The 26,470-nt window shown below is 37.3% G+C and overlaps 5 protein-coding genes across 7 annotated transcripts in view; 3 read left to right on the top strand and 2 right to left on the bottom strand.

Moving 5' to 3' along the window:
* Positions 1-1,193: 1,193 nt before the first annotated feature.
* LOC144476143 (uncharacterized) lies at positions 1,194-7,848 on the bottom strand. Of its 3 annotated transcripts, XM_078192765.1 has the most exons (13): positions 7,375-7,848; positions 7,084-7,261; positions 5,298-5,465; positions 4,999-5,139; positions 4,785-4,925; positions 4,323-4,469; positions 4,114-4,251; positions 3,747-3,869; positions 3,323-3,610; positions 3,053-3,172; positions 2,641-2,796; positions 2,233-2,391; positions 1,194-1,545 (listed from the first exon to the last, which is right to left on the bottom strand). In XM_078192765.1, the coding sequence occupies exons 2-13, from the start codon at positions 7,199-7,201 to the stop codon at positions 1,451-1,453; spliced, it is 1,794 nt and encodes a 597-aa protein (XP_078048891.1). In that variant the 5' UTR covers positions 7,202-7,261; positions 7,375-7,848; the 3' UTR covers positions 1,194-1,450. The 3 variants fall into 3 exon arrangements, with proteins under 3 accessions (XP_078048891.1, XP_078048892.1, XP_078048894.1); XM_078192766.1 differs by lacking the exon at positions 7,375-7,848 and having other exon boundaries at positions 7,084-7,345; XM_078192768.1 differs by lacking the exons at positions 7,084-7,261; positions 7,375-7,848 and adding an exon at positions 5,844-5,899.
* A 122-nt stretch (positions 7,849-7,970) lies between these two features.
* LOC144476144 (uncharacterized) lies at positions 7,971-11,670 on the top strand. The gene is made up of 4 exons (XM_078192769.1): positions 7,971-8,149; positions 9,290-9,552; positions 10,374-10,927; positions 11,321-11,670. The coding sequence occupies exons 1-4, from the start codon at positions 8,122-8,124 to the stop codon at positions 11,400-11,402; spliced, it is 927 nt and encodes a 308-aa protein (XP_078048895.1). The 5' UTR covers positions 7,971-8,121; the 3' UTR covers positions 11,403-11,670.
* A 5,899-nt stretch (positions 11,671-17,569) lies between these two features.
* Positions 17,570-24,717, top strand: Sosie (oogenesis-related protein sosie). The gene is made up of 4 exons (XM_078191537.1): positions 17,570-18,228; positions 18,929-19,078; positions 22,010-22,144; positions 22,226-24,717. Exons 1-4 carry the CDS (start codon positions 18,081-18,083, stop codon positions 22,300-22,302), a joined length of 510 nt encoding a protein of 169 aa, XP_078047663.1. The 5' UTR covers positions 17,570-18,080; the 3' UTR covers positions 22,303-24,717.
* On the bottom strand, positions 24,532-26,419 carry LOC144475540 (EEF1A lysine methyltransferase 2). The gene is made up of 4 exons (XM_078191536.1): positions 26,318-26,419; positions 26,138-26,236; positions 25,296-25,714; positions 24,532-24,644 (listed from the first exon to the last, which is right to left on the bottom strand). The coding sequence occupies exons 1-4, from the start codon at positions 26,371-26,373 to the stop codon at positions 24,547-24,549; spliced, it is 672 nt and encodes a 223-aa protein (XP_078047662.1). The 5' UTR covers positions 26,374-26,419; the 3' UTR covers positions 24,532-24,546.
* Positions 26,092-26,470, top strand: part of Invadolysin (leishmanolysin-like peptidase, invadolysin) — a 143,164-nt gene continuing 142,785 nt past the window's right edge. Inside the window, exon 1 of the mRNA XM_078191538.1 lies at positions 26,092-26,302. The gene's annotated coding sequence lies outside the window, so the exon portion shown is untranslated. The remainder of the gene's footprint in view (positions 26,303-26,470) is intronic.

The following is a 26,470-nucleotide window of genomic DNA, read 5'->3' as shown; positions in this document are numbered from 1 at the left end:
CATGCTTTCTATATATTAGAAAATAGATAGAATTAAACAACCCCTAAGAAGCCTGGGAATACCATTGCAACATGTTGCACAATAATTATTTTTACAAACCTCCATAAATGCCAATTTATATGTGCCTTTATATTATAAATGCCTTTTATAATTTGTTTACCCTGTTTCTCCTTCCCTAACACCTTCTTCTTTTTATCTAAATAAATAAATAAATAAACAAATATGAACTAACTATGATAACGCATCACGGACTTCTAATGTCAATTATCGAAAACATAGTAGTATATTAATGGAACTCACTCGACGAGACTATAGTAGCGCCTTCCAAAAAGACAATACTTTTTTGTAGAAATTAACACGGTTGCAGCACACCTTGTATATCGCTGGCACGACCGTCGAGGGCTACACGAGCGGTTAACGGAGCGAGCGAATCTGTGTTTAATCCGCATGCCTTGACCTCCTACACGTGACGTCATCGTCGTGACGCATTCGAATCGGACCGTCATCGAAGGCTTGGCTCTCAGGAGCGTTGACCTACTGATGAAAATAGTCTTAAGGCCTCCGCGGCTCTACGTACAGTCGATCTTACGATCGCGTGTCACCCCTTTTAAATTCCATCAACTATTGGCTTTTTGAATACGCTATAACAATCACTAAACGCGTAAATAATTCCGCGTTATCAGAAAGATTCGTCAAAAAAAATAAAAATCGCTTCGCGATGGAAATAAAAATCGACGAGGTGGATAGAAGGCTATTTAATTATTATTTTTATGATTTTAGAATATTTTTTTATGTTTTCGCTTGAGAAATTTCAAAAGCATCGTCCGTCCCACTTTTATGAGTCACGTCTGCTATAGCAGCGCACGGCGACCATGCTCTTTTCCTTATCGAACGTCCCACATAAGAACGCGGAACAGTTTTTTCACCGAGTCATTCGGCAATTTGAATAATAAACCCGACCGATCACCGGACCCGATAATTGTATTACGGAGAGTTCAATTAATTAATTACGATACTGTATCTAGCGTCCGCGCGGACAGCGGGGCTATCCGAAAGAAAGATATCAATTTAATTAACTAGGAAAGCGAGAACGTCGTCGCGCGACATCGAATTCTATCAAAATTGTTATCTCGTCCCGATGGGAACCCATTGTTCGCGTTTTCCATGGAATAATAACAGCAACGGCATTATCACGGTGGTATTTTCTTTATTGCACACGATAAGAAAGTAGTTCACATTTCGTGCAACCTTCTCCACGTGATATCAAGTAATACTTAATCCTTTGACATGTGGAACACGCGCGTCATGTTTTATTTACAAATGTCGTAGATAATTGTTTGAACTATTCGATTAAATAATATTACGTAATTTGTCTTTTTGAATGTCAAACGAGGAGTAAATAATAATCGTTTTATATCTATATAATTACGTTTACATTTTATCTAGTTTTTCAGTAATCTTTAATCAGACTATGATAGCTTATCGATAGTATTGTCGTCATCAGTATCGATAATGATCCTCCAGAAATGCTCTCGGCAGTGTTACCTGGAAAAGAGAATGATATAGTGTAATTGAAATAATTTACAGGATGTTCATACAATTTGCATCCTGTGCTGGCTCGTGATTAAATGATTAAATCTTCGCGCGGTTATAGTATGTATAAGTTGGAGTAACTATACAATATAAAAAATTGTATATATTCTAGTATATATAGATTTATATTGATATTGACAGGCAACAAATTTTGTTATTGTTTTGGTTATGAATATCATCCCCTATTCATCTATCATTTTTCCATTCATTTTTTAGAGTTAAAGACAACTTTTAATTTGCCTAAATCTCCGCAGTCTGGTAACAACGATTTCTTAGCAGGGGTGGTTTTACACGGTGGCCAGGAACATCTTTGTTCCCCAGGAAAATTATTCCGCGGAACTGCGCGTTCCAGATGTGCCGCGTCGCCTTGCAGTTATGCACGTGTTATCGGCGTCTAGGATCGCGGAAATTGCAACGCAGCTTCGTCGGAACGGCATGCGACCGGTCGGAACGTAATTGCGAGCACATTACCTTCGCCGCATAAAACCGTTCCATGCGCGACTCGAAAAAAACCACTCGTTAAAGTTTCGAGCCCCGTTCCTCCTCCGTCGTCGTCGTCGTCGTCGTCGTCGTCGTCGTCGGGAATCAAATGCGAGAAGGGAACCTTTTCGATCGGTCACGAGTCAAGGTTGCGCTTACCGTTATTGTTATATCGAGCTTTCGAATATAGCGCGCACGTAGTGTCATTTGCTCGGGTGTAAGCCCAGTCGCATGCGCAACGACCGTTCCTGCAGATCGCGCGTTCCCCGTCGGCGCTCAGGTAGCACTCGCTGAGATTTCCGCAGCCTTCGCCCAGAACTGTAACAAACCGAATTATATGGTGGTCAGATTCAGCGGATAACCGGTTCGCTGGAAGCCCAGCGTTTCTTTCTTTTCTAACTCGGTCATTTTTATCGGCGGAATGCGCGACGTCACTTGCCGTCACGCGCCGACTGCCGATTTTTATCCGAAATAAAAATTTACCAAGCTAACTTAACCCCATTTTATTAACGCAAAAATTCAGTGCAATAATTGTCATTGCAATTGTTATTATAAAAATATATTCACCTCTCTTCACGTTGCATCTACCCTGTTTGTAATGCTGACCGTTCCTGCACTCGCACGTCTTCTTTGCATCTGTCTCGTCGTTGCTTGAACAAACTGCATTTGGCACTACTGTGGAACACTGAATGTCCTCCTCACAAGGCTTCCCATAGGATGCAACTAGCAAACAAGGAACGCATATTATATATTATACAATACGAATGTTATTTTATACAATATTGCTATTCCTAATCGTTTGGAAGAATAATTATATACCAGTCATCATGACCAGTTTGGCAGTTCTAATTTAATTACAAAATTGTCAGTTTATGCACATGTTCAGCACAGGTATATTGAAGGAATTCTATATGTATAAAATAACATAATTGTTAACGCGTCAAGAAATAAAAACGGAAGATCATGTCAAGGTACTTACGTGGCAAGCAAGATTTGAACGAGGCGTTCACATAATTTTCTTCGCAGACGCAAAACTTGTTCCGACACACCGAATTTTCCGGCTGGCACTTGGCGACGTTGTCGCAACTCGAGCCGATACCTTAAACGTTAAAAAGTCACCGATACTACGAATAAATCAGCGTCGAAGCAAGCGTTAGTCAGATTATGTCGAAGAGAGGTTAGTTTTTGGAATTAGAGACTACCCTCTTGATAAAATATAGGAAATCCTCAGAGAATTGTTTTATTTTACCTACGTAATCCTCCAAGCAACCGGTACCGTCCTTATTGGCGAGAGTGCCATTGGGACATTGGCAAACGTTGTTCTTGCAATTCAGCTCGTATTCCACGCCGTCCAAGTGACAGTCGAAGTCTCGCTGGCATTGTTCGCCGAGTCCTTTCGTCGTCCAGCAGAACAATTCCGACTCGACGAAGTGAGATCTCTTGTTGCAAACGCATTTCTTGTCGTCGCAGACGCTGTCCGGCCCAAAGATGGAGCACTGCTCGTCGTGTAGACAGGACCAGGAGTATTGTTTCACCGCTTTGGAAATTATTTGTTACAACAATACCGAGATTGCAGAATATTGTAGCGATAAATAATCTACCGGTTTTACGCGTTTATGAGAAGAAATAAATGAAACGCGATACAGTGGAAATATTGGCAATAAGTGGCATACCTTTTAGACAGTTGCGATTATCCGCAGACGCAATTCGTCCCGGCACACAGTTCCATTTTTTATTTTTACATTCTGAATTTTCGACGGCGACCTCGTCGGTTGCTTTGCATGGTTCTCCGAGCTCTAGAAAAATATTCATTCGTTTATATTTCATTTAATATTTAAAGACGAAATATTGTCGAGAAGATCCCTTGCAGCAAAAATAATTAAATTTCCATGCTGCGATTTAATCGTTCAGGCGTAACACAATTGCTGAACCATAATTTAATCGCTGAACCATCATTTCATTGCCGAACCATAATTCCATAATTAAACTAATTCGTCCGAATTGCGATTGCCAAACTAAGTACACAGCTGTTCAACTCACCGGGGATGCAAGTTTCGTTAGAAACTGTCTCTTGATAAAAATGTGCTCGTTTGCAGACGCAGTTCCCTAGAGGGCTGCATTCCATATTGTTGACGTGTTTGCAATCCCCGTCCGTTTTGCACTTTCCCAAATCGGGTTCTACAGAAAGCACAGACATGTATCTCTATATATTCCATATGCCTTTGTTTTACAGCAAAGGTAAAACAAACCTGTTTCCATGGGATTTTCTTCTTCGTAAAAGCTAAAAAACGGCGCGTCTAAAGCATCAAGCTTTTCCTCGATGCACTTGTAATCGTCGCAGTCTGCAGTTTCGCTAAACTTGCAGTCATTTTTTATCGTGCAAGCGTCGCCAACCTCTGCGGAATTGAAATCGGTGAAGTCGAATCTCACGAATTTAATAATAATTGTTTTCTATAACATATACGACATTCCATCGCAGATTATTCAACGAGATAATGTAAATCTGACGTTGCTATAGACAGAAATTGTAGCGAATGCAATTCCATAAGACTGGGACAAACTGAGAGATGATTTCTCAATTTCTGTAACAACTGTTTTCTTTTCAATTATTCGGTAATTTAAAACGAATAATTTTCAGCTAAGGTTAAATTATTAGACTATGGAGTAATTTGGTAATTTAGGCGCGAATCGCAGGTGAAAAGAATTCTTACTTTTTCCCTCCGGACGACACGTTCTGTACTCGCGTTGATAGTATCCCGGGCTGCAGCTGCATCTACCATTGTTACAGTACGCTGCACCGTACTCGGCGTGCACGTAACAATCAACGTCGCTGTCACATTTGTCGGAGAGCCCTGCAGGTTTATATTAATTTAATCGAACCGCGGCCGGGTATTGTTTGAACACCGAATAAATCGCGCGAAGTACCTGAATATGCATTGCATCTGCCGTTGAAGTAATAGTAGCCGTCGACGCATACGCAAGCGTTGTTCAAGCACGCCGCGCCGCTGTGCAAACGTTTGGAGCACTGCATCGACTCCTCGCAGTGATAACCGTATCCGGCTGCGACTATTAATAATAGAAAAATTGCTTCAGTAATTTTATTCTATCGCATTTATTTGTATAGTTTTTGTTGAAGTTATTCGGCTGAAAATGTTTTCTTTCCCTTCGAATAAAATATGTCAGCTTTCGGAGAATCAATACGCTGTCCACTTTGAATAACGCACCTGGGATACACGCAGTCAAACTTCCATTGACAATGAAACCATTGTCGCATTGACATATCGAGTTAATACAATGACTGTTCGCTATAACGCAGTCTGTATCCTTGTTGCACTTCTGCTCGGGGAAATCTCTCGCAGCATCATTTTCCGAGTCGACACCAGTCGCCAGTCCTGAAATCAATGTCAACTACTGGTTACAAATTATATTATGTTACTGAGACAATTACTTAAATCGTGAAGTGGACCATCTGGGCTATGAAAGAAGTTTTTTATTTATTTATTCAAATTGTATCGATATCTTTAAAAATTGAGGCACATTTTTTGAGACACCTTCTTTTGTTGATAATAAATCTTGTTAAGAAACGTAGTGGGTGTCTACCACGAAATGAATCGTGATGGGTGTCTGTCACGTGATGAATCATGGTAGTAGTTTATCACGTGTGTCACCGAATTTTGATGGGAAATCTTTTATATGATTTGACGTGATCGCGAGCGAGATAACTATAGCTATGGAAATAATTTTATTTCTGTTTAACAGTGGAAACTTACGTCTATTTTTATAAAGTCCCCCTTCAACTTTTTTTCTTTAGATTTCTCTTACTAATTTTATATTTTTAAACATATTTATATAATCTTTGCAATCGTATGAACCAACGCTCCATTCTTCCTTCATTTGTATCCTAGCGTTTCCAACCACGCATTAAAATCTCCACTCATATTTCTCCAACACCACTTCCATCCTCTGCACTCTTTACGCATCTAACGCTCCTGTGTCACACTATTGTCATCCATTCACATAATATCTTCTATCTTTATCTTCTAATTCAATGGAAACAATAAAATGTTCGCCTCGTATCGCCCTAAATTAATTTTTAACGTATCACCTTCCTCTTCGAATTTCTATAAGATAATCTTGAGGTAACAAAAAGTGGATACAAAGTACTCATTATATCGTTTTCATTATTTAAGAGGAGACAATTGTTGTGTTATACACTGTATCAGGGCAACGAGGCGATAAACCGCGATTTCTGCGAGATCAAGAATTGTTTTATACCGAGCAGACGATTCCGGCAGATCTAATAGGAAGATATCATTGTTCCCATAATCTGACGCTGGATTAAACGATACTTGGATAAACGATTTTATATAATCGAGCTCCTACAGCTGCACGAAGCAGCTACTTTAATTTAAAGAATTTTTAATTTAACATTAGCAAATTGCTCATTTTGTACTTTCGCCAGAATAAAGATAATCCTTATCTAATAATTTAGTTAAGAGAAGGATGACTGTTCAATATCGTTAAATATTTATTAAACACGCGACGAGTTTGATTGCGGACTAACAATTTCTTCGATTAGGCAATGCTTCTTTTCAGTGACAGAACGCGTCGTTTCTCGCGAACGTTTCGACTTCTGGGAAACGCGATTATTCGAACGACGATTGTGCGAACGACGATTATGCGAACGATGATTACATTATGCAGATCTAAAGTGCATTAATATGTAGGTGTTACACTGATACGTGATAAAATATTTTGTAGCAACTTTGCCGGTTAATTCGTGCACGAGTGCCAGAATGATTTATAATTTAATTTTCACTTTAATCTATTATTATTTCTAAATTTTATCTGAGACTTGCGAAAGGCAAGAATGTTGAAAATATAATTGATATATCATATAACATTGCCTTAAATTTTCAATTTCATAAAATATTATAATTTTATGGAATTTGCAAGGTTCTTGACACAGTCGCCAAAATTAATTTAATTAACGCGAAAAACTGCACTCACCTGCGTAGAAATGGCAGAGCAGGCCAAGCAACAAACAGAATACGATACTCCGATAGTCCAACATACTGGCAGCTGTTGTAGCCGATGAAGACACAAAAACTTCTGATCTGAACTTCATCCATGACTTTTATCAAACCGGCCGTCTGCCGTATCTGATAGAAAAGGAACACCTGCAACGCTATCAATAGACGTATCCATTTATCGGACCCGAGAAATTCGATGGAATCGTTCCTTATTCGCTCAGCTAATATCGAACCATTGTCAGATCGTGATTACTATGCACTATTTTACCTAGATTATGCTCTCACGACACCGAATAAAATAACAAGCCTCGTAAAACTCGCGAAACATTTACCTGTATCGAAAAATAAATTTATTTTATTATTATTATTATTTAAAAATATAATCGCTGCCAAATTAATGAGAGGGCGAGATATAATAAAATTAAACGATATAAATATCATAGAAACGATATTCAATCTTCCTGTTAATAAATAAAGTAATTATTATTATTATTAAAATTGCTGTAAATCTGCTGGATTTATCGAAGCAATTTAGTAGATAATAATTCAATAAATTTCTCAAGTCGAAATGATTATTTTACAGGATATTATTATTTTAAAACTGAAGAATTAATTTCTAGCGAAAGCATGGACCACGATAAGGTAAATATATAATAAAATTAATGGATATATAGGGTGCGTCAATTTTCGAGTGCGTCAATTGGCCGGAACGCAGAGACGAGAAAAACGGAGCACGGCGCGTAGCACGATAATGAACGTAGACCGTCGCCGAGAGGAAATTGCATTTGTTGCTCGATAATAGATAGTGAATCATCATCGGGAGATACACGGAATCGGTGCCGCCGTTCATCTGTCCGCATCGGAAAACTCGCGTCGTCGGTACTCTTTTATCGTGGTGGCGACCTTTCCCCTCTTCACGATAAACTTCGCCAGTTCAAGGCTACTTCATACTTCTGCGTTCAACATTTAGCGGTCTTTCTTCCTGAATCGTTTAGTACACAGCTGATCGTACATCATGCAAGAACGGTGGAGCACTAGCAATGGTGAGCAAATTTCTCCTAACTTCACCGTGCCGACGCGAATTCTCGTCCACGTGATGCTTTTCACAGTTTCTTAAGATTTCATGCAAATTCCCTATATTCGACGCTATCTTTATATAACTTTCGCGTTTGCATGCATTGTTTCGCGGACAATCGAAGGAAAGTTTCCGTCGTCGACTGGAAGAACGTTGTAAATAGAAAATTCATATTCTGCCAGACTTTGACAATCTATGCTTGCTGCGCCTGTCACGACCGCGCGATCTGTTCGGAAATTTAGCTAACCCTTTACCAAGTTAAATAGCAAAAATGTCTGCAATTTAGTAAAGAAAGAAATGCATTTTTCACGAAAGCATAACCTCAAGTAGAATCGGTGTTTTAAAATTGTTGAAGGTATGATTTTTGTAACTAACAATTTTTCTAACTTTTATTAAAGTTTAATACACACAGTGTCAAAAAAATTAGTAATATTTCTCGCTACTTTTTCTATAGCACCAATCTCCTTAATTTCGCAAATTCACCGTGCACGTGGAACAATTCGCTCATTAAGTTATTCAAAAAATGCTTGGAGCCTGGACTTCGCCACTAGATAACGCATGCTCCACATACAAGCTGTGCTGCGTTTATCGCGTAATTGTACATATTTTGACAACGGATTTGACGGGTCAGTCGAGAAGCGACTTTACACTGTCCACTTTGCAATGTAGTTGCTTTCGCGGTATATTATTGAATATATTTTCCTCGGACAAACATTGATTATCATAATTCTGATAAATTTGAATATATATTCTACAATTATTGTCACGACATCTTTCGAATGAAATATAATTCTGTCCTTTTTGCAATTTTTAAATGCACGACACAATGCTTACAAAATAACGAAGTAAACTTGAATTAATTAATTGACGTCGATCTATGAGAAAATGCAGCGCGATAAACTATTGCGACTCCAAAAGCACTATCAAAACAAAGGACGGCGTATGCAATGACATAATCCATAGGCGTAGCCGCAGTCTAAACTCAGCCGTAGAAACTCGTTCGTTTAGTTACCTCGATTTTATTTTTATAGGATTCGCGATAACACAATTTACAATAATATTTTTACCAACGCAGAGCGATTAATTTTGATTCCGATTGCTTTCGCAGCCAAGCTCGTAAACGTAGAGGACGGTCTGTCACAGGATGCGTACTTTCTCCCCGAGAAGAATGGCAGAAACGCGAACAAGAAGAACGCGAATTCAGGGCTGTTCCTGAAAGTTGTCCTGTGTCTGCTGTTACTGTGCCTCCTTGGATTGTCCTCTTACTTGATATTGGAGATACTGCCGGGTTCGGTCGACGTCGTTCATGACGAGCATGTTTCCCAATACGAGAAGATAATTGTTCCGATCGAAGAGGAGTTAATTCCTGCAGTAAGTGGCATATAACGTCTGTTAAATTGTAGCGCGTGCAATGTCTCGATTTTTAATGGCAAAAGTGTATGCCTTGTTTTTTTTGCTAATTTCGAGATCGCTAATTTGAAATGCGACAATGTTTAAACGAAGTATGGTTATTTTATGAATTGCATCGATTAGAGTCGCACGAGCTATGGTATCGGCAAGTCGTTAGAATTATCTTCCTCGGATGTAATGCTGACTTTGACACACGATATGGAAATCTGTATGCATCGGCTCGCTCTATTCTTCCGACCTTTCACCCACCGATTACCATTATTTCGCAAACGTCGGAACCATAAACGAAAATACTTTTCTGAACCAACGAAGTGCTGACATAGAATTTTTCGACAGAAATTGCATTTGGAAACTTCGATAACATTCGATATTTAAAACTACGTTAATTTCAATCGACCAAGGGAAATCGGACATTTTACGTATTATAACTAACTTAGTTTTTTACTCTCATAAAAAGTTCCTCAGATCATTTGAAGTAACTATCTCCTCAGCGCGAATGCGATCCGCGGCTTTATTTACGAGTTATTCAGGAAAAACAGTGGCCAATAAGAGGCGAGATAGGCTTTCGCGCTACGGCCGATCCAATGAGCCGAACTGGGCCGTCCCAGCCAAGCCACTCATTGGTCGACGTTTTTCCTCAATAATTCCTCAACGAATCCTCGAAGAAGATTTTCGCAAAGGAAAAAGTTCCTTCGAATTGCCTCGGGAATCATTTTCCGGCCGCCGGTGACTTTTGGTTTATATAAAATAATTCGGTCGCTCTATGAAATTGCGGACTTTAGACAGAGAACATCGGGGACTTCCATCCGTGGACGGTGAAGAAGGTCGAGCCGATCCTGGAGAATGAAATGCAACGGTACGAGTCGCTCGAGAGTAGCGATCCACCCAGCGAGAAAGAGTATTCGACTGTCGCGGCGGAAGTCACCGAGGAGGATACGTCGGAGATGCCTCCGAAATCCGGACGACTGGACGCGATTATGAAAGAACTGATGAGGGAAGTCGATTCGAGTATGAGCGAGAACTCGAACGAGACAATTGTCACCGTCCACGATAAAGGGCCGGCCGACAGGGACGTCGCCGCGTTATTAATTAAACTGATGCTAGCGGAGACGGTCGCGAGGATGGCGGAAGCGATAGAAAGGGAAGAGGAAGCGATGGAAAGGGGAGAGGAAGCTCGGGACGAGGACGCGCAATCGTCTTACGTCGACGAAACGACCGAGATGGTTTCGGACCCAAACGACAGCGTAACGGATTACGGCAATGACAACTATGAGGATTACGACTACAAGTGGGAATTCGGTTGGCAACATGGAGGACTAGAACCGGCCCCTTACTGGTATCGTTAATTGTTTAAATATTCAAAACTGAATGAATCGTACGTTCGCGATCGAATGTTTGTCTGTCGTATCGCAGATTAAACAATTTTCGCGAGTTCCATAAAAATTAGCGTCAACGAATATATCGCCTTCAGTTTTGCAATCAACCCTTTGCGGTGGAATCTAAAAATGATCGTGCAGCGTTGCAAAAGAATTTTTAGCAAATTTACTTATATTCAACGAATTGTTAAGACCTGTTAACTGTTGCACAAGTCGAAAAATTCAATTCCATAATGAACAAAATGCATCGGGTTATATCAAATGGGAACGCTATAGGTCTGAAAAAATATTTTTGATTTTCAGTTGAAACGGCTGCGACTGCAAAGGGTTAATACACGGTGACTATGTTTCAGGAAATTGTCTAAACCTACATCGGTGAAGCTTCACGCTGGGATAATCTCTATGGACCCGCGAAAAAGAAGAACCGTACAGTAAAGCGACAACCAATCGGAACAATGACCGCCTTCTTCTACTATTTATACAGTAATATTGTAATTTATTCCACGTTTATATACGATTAGACTACGGATTTTACGCGTCCACTTCTGTGCATGGAATTACCAATCCATTCCCAGCTGTTGCAATCACTTCGAGAAGCGACCGAGTTACTGTAATTACACCGTATATGTTTAATTATCTTCTGTTTTGCTCAACTACGCTAGTTTTATAAAATATGTAATTTAATAAAAAATATGTGAAAATACATTATCTTTCTCTGATTAACCAGTCAGCTGTTTTCGACGAATAACTAGCTAACTGGTTGATTATTAACAAAATCTAAAGACGTAAAATAGCAAAATAATAGCAAGATCATAAGTCGTTTTATTGAAATTTTTATTGTTATTTCAGCCGTTTCTTTTTCGTTGGTCGCGCGTGCCGGTTAGTTGTTCCGAACGTTTGCCGGCGCAGCTTTCGTTGTTGTTTGACAAAATAATGTCGGAGGAATAATTAATGCATCGTTTGCGCAGCCGCGCATGGACCTTGAACTTATTTATGCTAATATGTAACGATTTATACAGGAGTTAGCCCGATAACGTTCCCATACGTAGGCTAATAGGCAATTACAATTGGTTGCTCGACGATTACCAAGTGGGAAATGTAGGTCAGTCTTACTGTGCTTTTCAACGAGATCGTTATCAAACGACGCACATAACCGTTACTATTTTTTTTTTTTACGGTACGCCATAAATTGATCGTCTTTCGTTCGCGCTTCGCGATCGTTCGATTCTGCGCGACGCTTGATTAATATTTAGCTTAACCTGTCGACGACCATCTCTTCCATGTTGCTTCTGGGAAGCTATAGTCCGTGAAACAGTATAATTGAAAATGCTTTCAAATGCAATTGCATTTTTAGGTATACCGAACATATATAATTTATTTAAAACGATTTATTAAAAAATCGTAATCAAAATATCCTTTACAGATTTTTATTAATTCGAGGATTTTTTGGAAAAATAATTACGGAGAGATTGACATCTTTCCTTGTTCGATGATGTTTTTTTTGGTGCACGTATCAACGCGCAATACTAAAAATTCTTGCTGCTAATGTACTTACTGCTATTTTTGCATGCACCAAAGGTTAACATATTCTGCCTCGAGCTGGTTAGAACCGCGATATATGATACCCCGGTAATTTGAATTCTCCCTCGATTTGCATTAATTTTCAGCGGTTTCAAATCTGGCTGGTGTGACAATTTCTATCAATTTGGAATGGCGTGAATTCTATACTCTATTGCGTTTCTTTGCAATACGGATGAAAAGAGCATAAACGTGTCTCTTGAACAGAATTGTCTTTGAAATTATCTATAATTTATCTATAATTAATTCCCTTTGTTTGCGACCGGTAAACTGCAGATTATAAATTGAAAATCTGGGATACATAATTTCTAGATATAGGATATTAAATAAAAATTCGAGGATCACTATGGCACGAAATTAATATTTATAAACGTTCAGATTTACGTTGTTAAACGGTTAAACGATGCTAAAAAATTGTAAGGGTTAAACAATTATTTAAAACGATTCCACTTGTGAGTGAAATAGATTTGAAAAGTGGTGATTGACAAATTCCGAATTTCAATTGGTAGTTGACCTAACCTATCTGCCCAAGTCTCATCAATCACGAAATTCAATGACACCGCTGAAAAATGTCATAATTCGGTAAAACGGCGCAGGCGTACATAGACCGGGCGCGATCAATAAGAAATAAATGTTTTCGAGTGGTCACCAAGATCCCCTAATCTTAACGCGTGATTAGTGAGTCTGGTGTACACAAACGAGAGCAGCACAGCTCGGCGACTTTTATTACAACTTTCAAAGGTTATTAGTCGTGCCTTTACAACTATTAAACCATGTAGAAGAAACCAGCTTATACAGAAGCACATAAGAAAATGATCATTATCGTTCGCATAAACCGGCGAAAAAAATCACATCAACCGTACATGACACTTTAAACTTCATGTAACACGCACAAAACCCGATACGATCTCTATTTTGTTATCTGTCTTCCTCGTTGCTAACTCATGCCGTGTATTTATCGTCAAACCTTGCCGCCGTGTAACAATATTGGAGAAGGTAACACGAGCTACTGTGGCTTTTATACATTTATAACAATGGACGGCTGAAACATGAAACTGTGAAAACGTCAGAAGGATTTAAGGACATTGTTACATTATTTTCCATTCATAGCTATTAAAAGAGAAACGAGATTTTTATTTAATTTATATTTCTTGTAGTTAACTTGAATAAATTTTATTTTGCAGCAGGATCCATGATCCAAAACTCTATTTGTTAGTTTCTGAGCTTTTTAACTCTCTATGGGACCCGTGTAATTTTCAGGTCTAATATATTGTCAATTTAGCAAATAATTTTCTTGCAAAATAACATCTCAATTAAATAAGGTCTCTGATATAATCAACAATAATACTCCCAATATTAACATATAATACATATTAAAAATATCATTAATCTGAACTACCAAAGTGAATGCCTTGCAACTTGCCTTTAAATAAATATTTAAAAAACAAAGTCGTCTCATAAAAAGTGAATTTCACGTCTTCTAAAACTAAAACATTTATCACGTTCATTCTCAACGAAACATAGTAAGAGAACGTTTTTCGCGAGAGAACGTTTCCCAGAAATATTGTTTCATCTATAAAATAATCGTTCCCCCGATTCCGATTACGGCGGAAATAAAATAACATCGGCATTTTAAGTCGTCGCCTCGTTCATCGCTGCTCCCTATCGCGTGTAATGTAAATCGACCATACTCTCAGATCGTTATTTCTGAGAGACAGGCGTGATTACACGGCGATGTTTTCGATTAGGATACATAAGTTATAGGGAAATCAATTGATCACGTAAGGGTAATTGCATTCCGCCAACATACGTCGGGCGAAGAACACGCCTGAATGTCGAATGAATATTCATGATCCGCTCTTGATGACTTCCGTTTCTTAGGGAAGCACGAGTAGTAGGCGAGAGAGAGCTGGTATAGTTACGAAATACGGCGTGATATGCCGTCGGTTTCCTTTCGGGCGAGGTTACGCCGCGGGTCAATCGTTCGGAATTAACGACACATTTATTTAATGCATTTACGATTTAATTTAGTTATCGCTACTACCGTAAGTTTTCTGCATTAATCATATTTAATTAAATATTAATTGATCAATTGCGAGACAGCAAAAATGTTTCTACAATTTCTGGACACTGTCGAGTTACTTTTACCTCGCGAAAATTATTAAAAAATAGAATTAATATTTAAGATCCTATATTTTGTGATTAGCGCAGGTAAGTTCTATTTTGTATACATGATAAACGTTCCGGTTGTTCGGGTCCTGGGCGCAGCAAAAAGTTGCGGTCACACGCGCGGTTAAAACGATATAAAATTTAACGAACTAATAAAATTAACTAATCGAGCCGTTTAAGAAATCAAGCGCGTCGCCGTGTTGACATCATCGGGCATTCTAAGCTCAATTGAAAAGAATCTTAATTACGTATATGCACTCGAGTCCCTCCACTATTTACTACGTTGGCGGCGACGCATTCCGCTTGTTGACTGTCATTTGTCAGTGGTGTCTTTCACGTGAGTACCAGCGATTACGATAGCATTAACTATTGGTAGAGTAATTACAATACATTGTACCTGATGGCATCACTTAACCTCTTAGGCACGGCGCAACAATATAGTGGCTTTCGTGAATGTTCCGTGCTTTACTCAATTGTTTTATTAATTATTAAAGTAAACTATATAGATTTATGCATAGGTAGATCATAGATTTAGGCATTTTCAATTATTTATACTTCGACATAGTACTTTTTAATTGCAACATGGCAGTTTTCTCAAAAAGGAGAACCAAAATGGCCGACACTCGTCCAAGTCGCAGTTTATTCTTCCTGCGATTCTAAAAATAGATGGGTTTCGTTCGGACGTGTTTTCAGTAGCATAAGTTCTGCTGAATGAGTCTCTCATAATTAGTTTAATAACCTTAGATCGCCGGGTTAGCTTTAAACGAAACTTGATTTTCTAACGGATAAGGGGGTTGTACGACCGTTAAAGCTTTCGTGACTCGTGCAAAACGTAACGCAAGTTTTCGTGCACCCCTCTTTCCGAACGCTGATCTTCTGATTTTTCGAACGTTCTTCAAATCAACGCAACAATCTGTTAATATTAATAACACGGTTACGACCAATATTTTCGTGTTCATAGCATTTCTTAAATGTTACTGGCAGATAATTGGTAAGCTGAGCAGGAATTCGTAGATTTCTGCATTGTTGTTCGAATAATTTTGCAATCTCTCTGTGGATAATCTATTTAAATAATGAATAATTACATTTAAAAATGATATTTAATTCTACGTTTACAATATAGAAATTTAGAATATTCACACTTTGTAATTTATATTAATTAACGTGAATATTCTAAAATTTCTATATTGTAAATGTAGAATTAAATATAATTATTAAATATAATTAATATAAATTACTATATCATAAAACGAAACAATTTTCACGACACTGAGTTTACAATTAAAAAATTCTTGAAACTTGCAACGCGATTGTACTGAATTTTATTTTCAATTATTTATACGACGTTTCAGCATGAATAACTGATAATTCTGCTCCGATGAATTTACTTGCTTCTTTTTCTGGAATTTAAATATCGTGATCGGTGACCGCATCGATCGAACGTAATTTACAACGAGAACGTTTGAGATCAATAAACGAATACATAATCGATAGATTATTGAGTTCGCTCGGGATGCAAGCATGCAACAGTGTTGCGCGGAACCGATTTAACTAGAATCGATACCATTCGATAATTTCAGTTCTTTGTAATCAGCGAAGATAACGATTCCTCGAATTTGTTTTGCAAATTAGACGAGATATTAGAATAATTTCGTAACCCCCTATATTATTTTTCTACGAACGCAGCTGTCTCTCGTTGAAAAACATCGATAATGTTACACGATATATCTCGAGGATTTTTATACGATTGTTTATTCATCTTGAATTCATTTTCACGATGTCAAAAAATATTTACAGTGTTTCTTCGATACCTGTGATAGCATTAACAATTTGTAATAACAACGTTTACATTTCTTTATAAATACATGATATATGCATACTTATATTTATAAATATTATATTTTTATTTATATTGTTATATCTTTATTTGCGTTATTACATTTACGTATTTATATTTTTTACAATGTTTTTTCATACGGTGCAATGGTTAAAATAATTGCCGCAAGTAATTTCGGAGGAAGAGCCTTATCATTGTATCACGTGTAATAGATTATCATGTATAATGGACGCCTTATGTATTGTACAATAGTAATCATGTCATAAAGCGTAATTACAAAGTCAATTATTTTTCGCGAGATAAAACCTCAGTTTCGTGTGCAACGATAGTTTTTACTGTTCTTCGGGGAACATAGTAGCGAACATGAAAACTCACAGCCTGGTTCACGGCACATTTATTGTTTCTCGAGAGCTCCATATTTTTATCTTCTACGAAAATTTTTCAGCTGTAAAAATATTACTACCACCACTCTGACGCGAACAATTCTCGTTAACAAAATTGTCTGATATTTCGAAAAATTACAGAGGTGTTTTTTCCTGGTATTATTTAAATTAAAAAATTAACCTAGATCCTTGAAATAATGTTCTGAATAATTTTATTCCAATTTGCACGGACATAATTCTACATGCTTTTAATTAATCACTGATTTCGCTGGCTTCGAGAGCTTAATTTAAGTAAAATCAACTGCGTCCTTTACGAGTCACGTGAACATAATTCTACGGGAATATTCACTAACGAATCATTTGTTATTCCTCCTTGAAGGATAAAGTCCTCCGTCTTTATTTAAATAAAGCATTATCGCCGACACATTAATAGTGACTAGGAACCGCACCGAATACATACCGACTAACGAGCAATAAACGAGCTCGTTTCGTACACCACGTGCATAGTAGGTTCGCTGTTAAAAGGAAAATAAAGCAAGCCAGGAGATGCTTAGGTTCGGTGGCGATACATACATACTGCTATACGTTTCGCTTGACCACGGAGCGACGATCGAAGCTCGAAGGAACCAAAGCCGCACACCGATTCTTCAGCGACGCGGTAGAGGCGGGCTACCGTTTTCGTATAGGGTACATTCTGTGCCTGGGGTAGCGTGTAGTCGGTGGTGGCAGCACATGGGGTGTGAGGTGGGGGTCGCGAAAGGCTTAAAAGGCCTCCCAACGTCCTTGTAACACGCAGTTCTCAAATAGCACGTAGCAGTATTACGTATATAAAAATATCAGTTGCTCGAAAGTGCGGCCGAGAAAAATACGATATTTTTACGCATTCGGTATCGTCGTCGATCACGGTAAAACACGATCGTTCGACGATTACAGTCAGTCGGTGTTTCTCGGAGGCGGTTCGAGGGAGAAATCCTGTGCGCCTTGATTTCGATCGTCGGATCGACGGGGGTTGGAACTTCGGTGGAGAGTAGCCAGTGTTTCCCGGTTTACTTTCGGAGTTCCGCGTTTCTCGTCGCTCAGTGAACAGTGGAATTTTCAGTGACGATTCGATCAATTGAGAAGCCTCGACGAGACAGCTGTTGAGAAATGAAGAAGGGAAGATTCTGCATCGTGCTCGCGCCGTTCATTTTATTGCTGTTCTTCGTGTCGCCGTCCGCCACTTACGCTCTGACGACGTTCGGGAAAACCAACCCTCAGAACCAAAATCAAAATCCGCCGCCGCCGCCGACGCCAGGTTCGTCTCAATCCTCGATTCTACAATTATTTGACTACTGTAGATTATTTCATAAGCTTTAAAATTCTGTAAAAGTTTTCCTAACGAAATTTAGCTTCTTGAGAATATTAATTGAAAAAGCGATTTTTGAGCTGCTGCGATTAAAAAGCAGGAACTGCAATTAAAAAACAATTAAAAAACATTAAAAAACAAAAAAGGTATAGAATTTTAAGGTATACGAATTTATTATTCGTTTCTAAAAGTAACATTTAACAAAGTTAAATGCATAAAAATAAAAAGTAAAATATTACTGCACCGCAGGCTAATTTCTCATTTAAAGTATAATAAAAGCTTGACAAAAAAAATCGCAGAGCCCAAAGGGAAAACCAGCTCTTTAAACAGTCACATCGTAATTGACGCGGCGTGAATTGTCTAAACTCCGTGGAATCAACTTTCGAGGGAACCAAAGTCCAAAGTCGTGGGAGTAGAGGCTCCGCGCCTTGAAAACAGCGACAATAGAATACCGCATAATTTATGCAAAGTTGCAACGCGATACGGAAAGTTACAGCAGTTTAAATATCGATAATTCTTCGAAGTCAACTCTAATTTGGAATTCAGCGATTCTTTGTTTGAAGCCTATTCTTTGTTTGGTAGCCTAATTCGAGGATAACGTTTCATAATAATACTGTTTCGAATGACAAGGGAAAATTGATGATTCCAGTTGGAAAGGCTCGTGAATGCAAGCTGGAGTCCGATTGCGCCGGCATACAGAACACGACTTGCATGGCGGATCCACGGGACGGCAGGACGCGTTGTCTGTGCGGCGACTACTCTGCGCCCATGAACGGAGCTTGCAACAACAAATACAAAGGTATTAATTAACAAGGGCTCGATTAATTAACAGGGCAAAATGTCCTGTGCAACGAATGAAACGCTTTTATGAACCCTTTAAACTCGAACCGCTAATAAAAATTACCATGACATAATTTAAAACGATTTTTATAGTTCTAAATTTGTTTATATATTCCTAAAAATTTAACTAAAATAATTTTAATAAATTTAAATAAATTTAAATCAGGCGTGAATTGCACCTTTTTATCGTTGACGCGACTTATCGGATGCAATGAAATTGCCTGGCAGTGAAATATCTTCGTTTATAAAAGCTTGCTTATTATTTAATAAGCAATTGTTTAGAGCGATGTTAACGATGCGGCGGATCGAAAAATATTAAAGGCGTGATAAAATAACGCGGTGAGCGAACAAAGGTAAACGTTTTTCAAGAGGGAATTGAATTCCTCGTCGCACGGCCGGCTACTGTCATTTGCATAGACTCACGTGTTCCCTCGCAATATGTGAACACATGACGGTGTTGGTACCAGGTCTATGGTTATCTATGCAAATTGGAAAGCTTCAAGAATATCGCCGCGGCCCGCCGCACGCTGTAACTCTCCGCGTTTCCTCGCCTTTTTTTTTTTGAGGAACGTTCGACATTTCGCGGAGCGGGTTCAGAGCGACGAATTTACGGCTGACAGTTGCCGGCTACGAACGGACATAACTTTGTCGCCGATTTATTAATGCACGGTGACATTTTCAATTTTTGTAAAGCAACCTTTTCGGATAATGCTTCAAGTAGCTTTGCTATTTCGAGCGCCGGCAAAATACACGCGTAATTAGATTACCAGCCTTTCAGCCGTGTAACTCGATTTTCGTGCACGCTGCGTCCCCCGAGGCAAATATTCTACCGACCGCACTTAAAAGCATCCGAAAATGTCTGAAATTTGCGAACAGGTTTCAGGGTTTGCTGGAATATTATTTTAAACAAGCGATTGGTGGATTTTCCTAGGTTTGCGAATATTCGTGGTAATATTGAACAGTGACATTTCCTCGCGATTAGAATATAATCTAGGCCTCGAGGAGACACCTAAATATCTTTAGATGATATCTTAACATAAAATTATAATCCACGAATAAAATTTAATATTTTTTAATATTGAAGCATTAATTGGCAACCTTAGCTAAGAATTATACGTCTTTGAAAATTAGGGGATGATTTACGGTGGATAACGTGTTAACACTTCCAATGTTCATAAAATGCAATAGCCGAAAATTTAATAACATACAAGCCGAAAAGATGCAAGATTTATTACAACAATTACTATACTAAATCGCAATAAAAGTGGCCTAATGGTTTATAATCGAATTTAATTTTCACACGCGATGAAAAAATTGTATCAGTCGAACGCGATGCTAAAACTTTAAAATTTTTCAAAAAACTATAAAATGTTTCAGAGAATTTGAAAAAATCAATACGATGTCTCGACCAACGCAGACAGAAAGAAAAAAGAAATTGTTAACACGTTTCCAGGAATAGAAATTCGCAACGCTCTGGATAATTCAGAACGCTTTGCCAAAACGATATACGTACACCGTTTAAGCGATTCAAGTCGCGCACAATTTTACGCGATTTTTGCTATTAACAACGGACCGTTTACCATCGTCCGTACAATTTCACGCGTTCTGGCACGGCGCGAAGGCTGATCGAATGCGAGAAGTCGTGTCAGGAGCTCGTTCGCGTTACGTTGCGTGTCCGCGCGAAATTAAAACGCACCGAGCTTTTGTGCAAATTGGGGAAACTCGAAGCTCAGTAGGAAGCAGTATAAATCCATTCGCAGCTCCGAAGGGATGCATTATTTAGGGTACAAAGAGAAATATCGTGGCGGTCACGAAAGACTCGATTAAATACTCTTGGAATCTCGGTTAGAACGCGTACGCTTGTATTCTCTGCTTTTAAACGATTCCATTGGAGATATAATAAAATAGTTAAAATATTGTATAATCTCATTAATTTGCCGGTGTAATTTGTCCGGCATATAATATTATTCCAGGACAGATTTTATGCATTTATATTTAAATTAATGAAAGGATGTAAAAAAGATATACATGATAAGTAAATTGAAATGGTAAAAATGATTAAAAATTATTAAAAAGAGAATGAACATTTTTTTCTTTACATTTTGCAATCGATGCAGCAAAACTTTCATTTTAATTGGTTTTTAAGTTTAACTGCCTTATAACGCTAAAAAGAATTATCGCAGTCGTCGAAAATTATCTTTGTTTCATCTGTCTTCGAAATAATATCTAAAAAGTTCTCTAAACAGTATCTAAATGTTCGTCCACTTGTTAGGAGGCATTAGCGTTTGCCTGAATGAGACAGATCCTTAAAAACCGGATTACATTAATCAAATTTCTTGAGCAAATGAGAACCCATTACGTATTTGCCCGATAATGGGTCCAACCTCCTCCATTAGCGATTATATCTCGACACCGTTTGGGCAAGTTGTTGACCAATTTGTCAGCGCAAAGGACAGGTAACGAAGTTTACACAGGATGCCCCGCCGACACCCGAATATGTAAATAGCTGTTTACACACAATTATGAGGCCAAAAAGCGAGGTGGCTTAACAAATCGATCGCTATTTAATAATCAGTTACCTAAATCGAAAAATAAATCGCTAAAAGGGTTAATAGAATAAATATTGTGGTATTTTAATCGCTCAAAAGTATTGTTATTGCTATTTTTAAATTCATTATCATTTGTTCTTTCAAATTTATTTTTCAATGTTTTAAACCAAATTTCACCTACACATTTTTTTATTATTAATTAATCAAATCTGCGATGTTTAAGTAATAAACGTTGCTTACCTAATAAAGGTGCAAAATTAGAAGGAAATTAAAAATTAGAAATTAGTAAGAGAAATAAAGAAGTAATTTTCGAGATATTTGAAATTAAATTTTGATTTTAGCGCTGCGCGCACCCTGCAACGAAGACACCGACTGCGTCGAGGGAGCGCACTGCGTGCAACGGAACAACTCCATGTCGGGAAGACGTTGTTACTGTCAAGATGGCTACTACGAAGAAAGTCCCCTCGTCTGCAATGGTACGTCCAACTCCCACGAAGAAAAATTTTCATCATTAATTACGATAAAAATTGCATAAAATATTTGTATGTTTTCCACAGGTTGTGCATCCGTCCTCGCGTTTCACACGTCGATTTTCCTAGCTTTTCTAAGTCTACTGAAAGCAACTGTTATTTAAACTTGAAATCGTCAAATACGAACTCCTCGAAGCAACAATCCTATACGATATGAAAAATCTCTTAATTTTACATTCGACATATGTCATGTAGCTGTAATAATAATAATAATAATAATACTAATAATAATAATAATATTAATAATAATAGAATACAATGCTTATTCATTGAAGATCATCGTAATATTCGATGATTCTGTATCTAGAAACCATGTATTTATTTATAACTAATTACGTGCGTCCGACGATATGTCTTTATAAGTAATTTTAATTCGTACAATTAAATTGTATTTTTGGATGCCTTGTTTGAAAACGGAACATGCGTAAAACACGAACGCTCTCATTCATTGGTAACTGCCTCGAACATTTACGTTTCCGCGAGGTCCGCGATAAGGGGGAATGTTTGAACGTTCGAGTTTCTATTTCGAAAATCTCTTAAATTGTACGGATAACAGTAACAGCTTGATAGAACGGTACGTATCGAAGATTTACGCTTCGTCGAAATGTTCCAGGCAGTTAAGGAATCGAGACGACGGTGTACCGAAACCCTCCATTTACAGTGTAACTTAAGGTATGTAACGTATTAACATTTCACGGCCGCGAATGATTTTTCGAGCGTCGAGGATATTTTACAAGTGAAAAGGAGATTATATACCGAAGACTTCAACATTAGCCGTAGGAGAGAATAATCATTTTATGGCACTCGCGTTCTCCTCGTAACACCCTCGAATTCCAACTCTATAATCAAAAAAACACATAAGCATGATTTAAAAATATTCAGCACGTGAAATTGATTTTTTCATATATATACTTCGAAAAAATGAAAGGAAAAGCGTATCGTTACTAACAAAAAAATAAGATGAAAAACAGCAGATTATTTCGGCTTCGAGATACTTTTCAGGTCTTTTGGACGACGCATTTGTTAAGCTACGTACATTATTTTTCGCGCACATTTTTCTTTCAAATAATTTACACGAACATCGTATTAATTTCAATTGTCACAGTTCAGAGAAATTATAAAATATACCTAAGATCAAATGTATTGTGAAATTTCATATGTACAATACCGTGAAAGTTTCATTTGTTATGAACATACAGTTTACTCTATAACTATTCAGATAAGAGAAAAAAATAATAGAGCATTATTAACACGACGAATAAAAATAAATTATTAAACTCCGACTGAAGATATATCTGTGTAAGCATAATGGATTTTTTGAAAATCTTTATTCTTAATTATGCACTCGCCGGCAATGGTTTGGGAACGAATTATACAGGTAGAAAATTAAACGAACGATATGTTACATATTCGGAAAGCAAAGAAATAATTGAAAGCAGGTATAGAATCACTTCGTTTCTTAATTATTCCCGACGAATGTATAAACTAACATACTGCACGGTGTAATTAGTGCAACCAATCAAACGTAACTATTAGATAAATACGTATAGACGGCCAAAGGTTTCGAATCATTTGAGTTTCATCGTGTGACGAATATTACGCTGATTTAATGTTAATACGATCCACGGCATTTACAACTCGCGTTGATATAAATTAATACAAATTGTAATAACCGATCACGTATCTGCAATTAATCGGATAATATTCGTTTTCTATATCGATGGATCTGTTGACTGTTGTTGATCGAAAAGATCGAGTGATTCGACGCTTTTGTGCGACAAAGCACACATAATCATTTTATATGCCAACAGTACCCAACTTGACAGCGTGACTGTATACAATCAGATACATAAATAATTAAGTAAGAGTAACAATTAACACCGATACGATATATATATCTCAACACAGAAACTTATGTCAGCGCTTACTTTAGCTATGATGCATTTTATAACGTTTGTAACTTAGCGATAGTACAATAGCAATATGCATTACCTTACTTTTACTATGAAAATATATATTATCAGCACAATTGATTTCAGCACAAATAAACATATTTCGGCTGTCTAAGAAAAATTCATTTGTCCAGTCGGCTCTCGTGAATTAGATGTAAGTGAACAGAAATTAACAATCATCCTTCATTGCATTAATTATTAGAGACTAGTTGGTTAAATGAACCACTGTTAGCTGTGTGAAAAAATTTGGTTGAAACAATCTCAGAATCCAAATGAAGCTGGATTTCTTTTGTTAAGATTTCCAGAAATTAATTGTTCATAAATGTACGATCTAAACAGTCTATTAATAGTGTTAAAAGGGTACATAGAAAACTTTCCCTGTGTTTGTTAAGTCTTTTATTTATTCTTTTGTAGAACCAATTGCGTTACAGTGTTTCCCTTTTGTCCTCCAAAGGAGAATGTGTCCGCTGGAAGGACATCGACAATGGTGAAATCTGAAATATATTGTACTCTTTGTTTATCATATTTAATACTCTTAGTTCGAATAAAAATAGTAGGTAGTAGAAACTGTGTATTTCATTTTTATGCTCAAGTTAAATTAATTTAATAAATAATAATGTAACGATTAGTTTCAAAGTAAAATACATTAGTCGACTAAAATTAGGGAAGACACGATATTACGTGAAAGTGGGGCGAAAATATATAAAATATTTTTTTCTTCGAATTTGAATTTCGAAGGGAAACGGATTCGGAGCGTGTTTGATCATGATTTGCCGTTTCTACTTCCTGCATAAATCACTGCGCTTGTGCTCGACGAAATTTTTCATTTCCAGACGAATTCATTCTACATTTTTCGGTCGCTTTTTCCATGTAGAACCGTCTGTTCCCAGTGAATTTTAGGATTAATTTAAAATTAATATTAAGTAATTTTTAACAGAGAGTTTAGGCAATAAAATTAAAAATCTTAATTTAGTAGAATTTAAAATCTTAATTCAATATTATGTCTGCCAAAAAAGTCAAAAAACACCTACAATTTTAATTCGACATTATTTTTTTCAAGGGGGTTTATCTCCAAAAATATTTTTATAATGTCTATAAAATTAATTTGATAAAAATACGTTCTGAATAGCCAGTAAATGATTTACCATCTTGAAAATGAACCTCCAATTCTTCTTTGGTCCAGTTACAAGATGTCAGAACTAAAAATCCATCCGGCAATAGAATCTTCTTAATAGTTTCCATGTACAGTTTTCTTTTCGTGGCAGGATCTTCCGGATGCAAGCTTATCGCATCGTAAGTTCCTTTATCATGTGCTACTTTAAAATTAGTTGGTAAGTCGCATAATTCTGAATCTAATATGTCGCAAACTTTCAGCCGGATGTGTGACAAATTATTTTCTTTCAGCACTTCGTCAGCTAAATCAATCGCTTTTTGCGAATAATCTATACCGGTCAATTTTTCGAAACCTTTGTTTGCAAGGTCCACTAACGCCATTCCATTCCCACATCCTATATCGATTATTTCATCGTTCTCCTTATCGAGCTTTAATTTTGTAGTTATCCAACTGAAACATTAATTAATTATTCTGTAAAATTAGAACGTGATATTTTGGTTTTATCAAGGATAAATGTCATTCATTTCTTAAAATGTTTAGTACAGTAAATTATTATAGAATTCTATAGTCTCTTCTTAGATCCTTATACTAATAAAATAATCAGTTTAACAGTTAATTAATATAAATTGAAATCATGTTACAAATTGAAATTTAGTTTGCTATGCATTTAACTTTAAATCACATTTGAATTTTTGATTTTTGAAAGTATATTGTCCAATCAACAGTAGGTATTGCTTGAAGTATTTGCGGGTTCCGAGAGATAGCGCAGCATGTCCTACATCAAGGCGTCTCAACGTTTACGATGACAGAACTTACCTTTTGTGCAGAATATATGTTTTACGGTATTCATCGTGTATTATTTGAGTAACTCACCGTACAACTTTCTGTGAATTATTTCTGCCGAACCATATCTCGCCAACGTCCCCGTGGTCCTTGAAATTGTCGAGTTCTTCCGCGTAAACCCTTTCCCAACTGTAAAGAACACGACAAGTGACTTATAAAGTAATGCTAATAGAGAGTATCATATTTATAAACACGGTATGTAATACTCACTAATCAAGGGTACCCAAATCCGATGGGCCCAATTCCTCGATAGTGCGGCTTGTCATAATTATTATATAGATTGATTCCGTGCAGAGTGTTCACTAATCTTATCTATTAAAAGAATTAGAATTTGTTTACATTTAGATTATGATTAGAAACACA

This window comes from Augochlora pura, chromosome 10 (assembly GCF_028453695.1).
Source record: "Augochlora pura isolate Apur16 chromosome 10, APUR_v2.2.1, whole genome shotgun sequence".
Classification (NCBI taxonomy): Eukaryota; Metazoa; Arthropoda; class Insecta; order Hymenoptera; family Halictidae; genus Augochlora; species Augochlora pura.
Note: the sequence above shows the minus strand (reverse complement) of the source record. Positions and strands in the feature narration are given on the sequence as shown.

Coding starts and splice junctions, on each gene's coding strand:
- LOC144476144 (XM_078192769.1), top strand. CDS start 8,122: ATGCAAGAACGGTGGAGCACTAGCAATG. Junction 8,150..9,289: donor ACGGTGGAGCACTAGCAATG/GTGAGCAAATTT, acceptor TTGCTTTCGCAG/CCAAGCTCGTAAACGTAGAG. Junction 9,553..10,373: donor AAGAGGAGTTAATTCCTGCA/GTAAGTGGCATA, acceptor TGCGGACTTTAG/ACAGAGAACATCGGGGACTT.
- LOC144475540 (XM_078191536.1), bottom strand. CDS start 26,373: ATGACAAGCCGCACTATCGAGGAATTGGGCCCATCGGATTTGGGTACC. Junction 25,715..26,137: donor AATTCACAGAAAGTTGTACG/GTGAGTTACTCA, acceptor TTAATGTTTCAG/TTGGATAACTACAAAATTAA. Junction 24,645..25,295: donor GGAGGTTCATTTTCAAGATG/GTAAATCATTTA, acceptor AATATATTTCAG/ATTTCACCATTGTCGATGTC.
- LOC144476143 (XM_078192765.1), bottom strand. CDS start 7,201: ATGAAGTTCAGATCAGAAGTTTTTGTGTCTTCATCGGCTACAACAGCT. Junction 5,466..7,083: donor GCTCTGCCATTTCTACGCAG/GTGAGTGCAGTT, acceptor CATTGATTTCAG/GACTGGCGACTGGTGTCGAC. Junction 5,140..5,297: donor TTTGACTGCGTGTATCCCAG/GTGCGTTATTCA, acceptor TATTATTAATAG/TCGCAGCCGGATACGGTTAT.
- Sosie (XM_078191537.1), top strand. CDS start 18,081: ATGAAGAAGGGAAGATTCTGCATCGTGCTCGCGCCGTTCATTTTATTG. Junction 18,229..18,928: donor GCCGCCGCCGCCGACGCCAG/GTTCGTCTCAAT, acceptor TGATGATTCCAG/TTGGAAAGGCTCGTGAATGC. Junction 22,145..22,225: donor AAGTCCCCTCGTCTGCAATG/GTACGTCCAACT, acceptor TGTTTTCCACAG/GTTGTGCATCCGTCCTCGCG.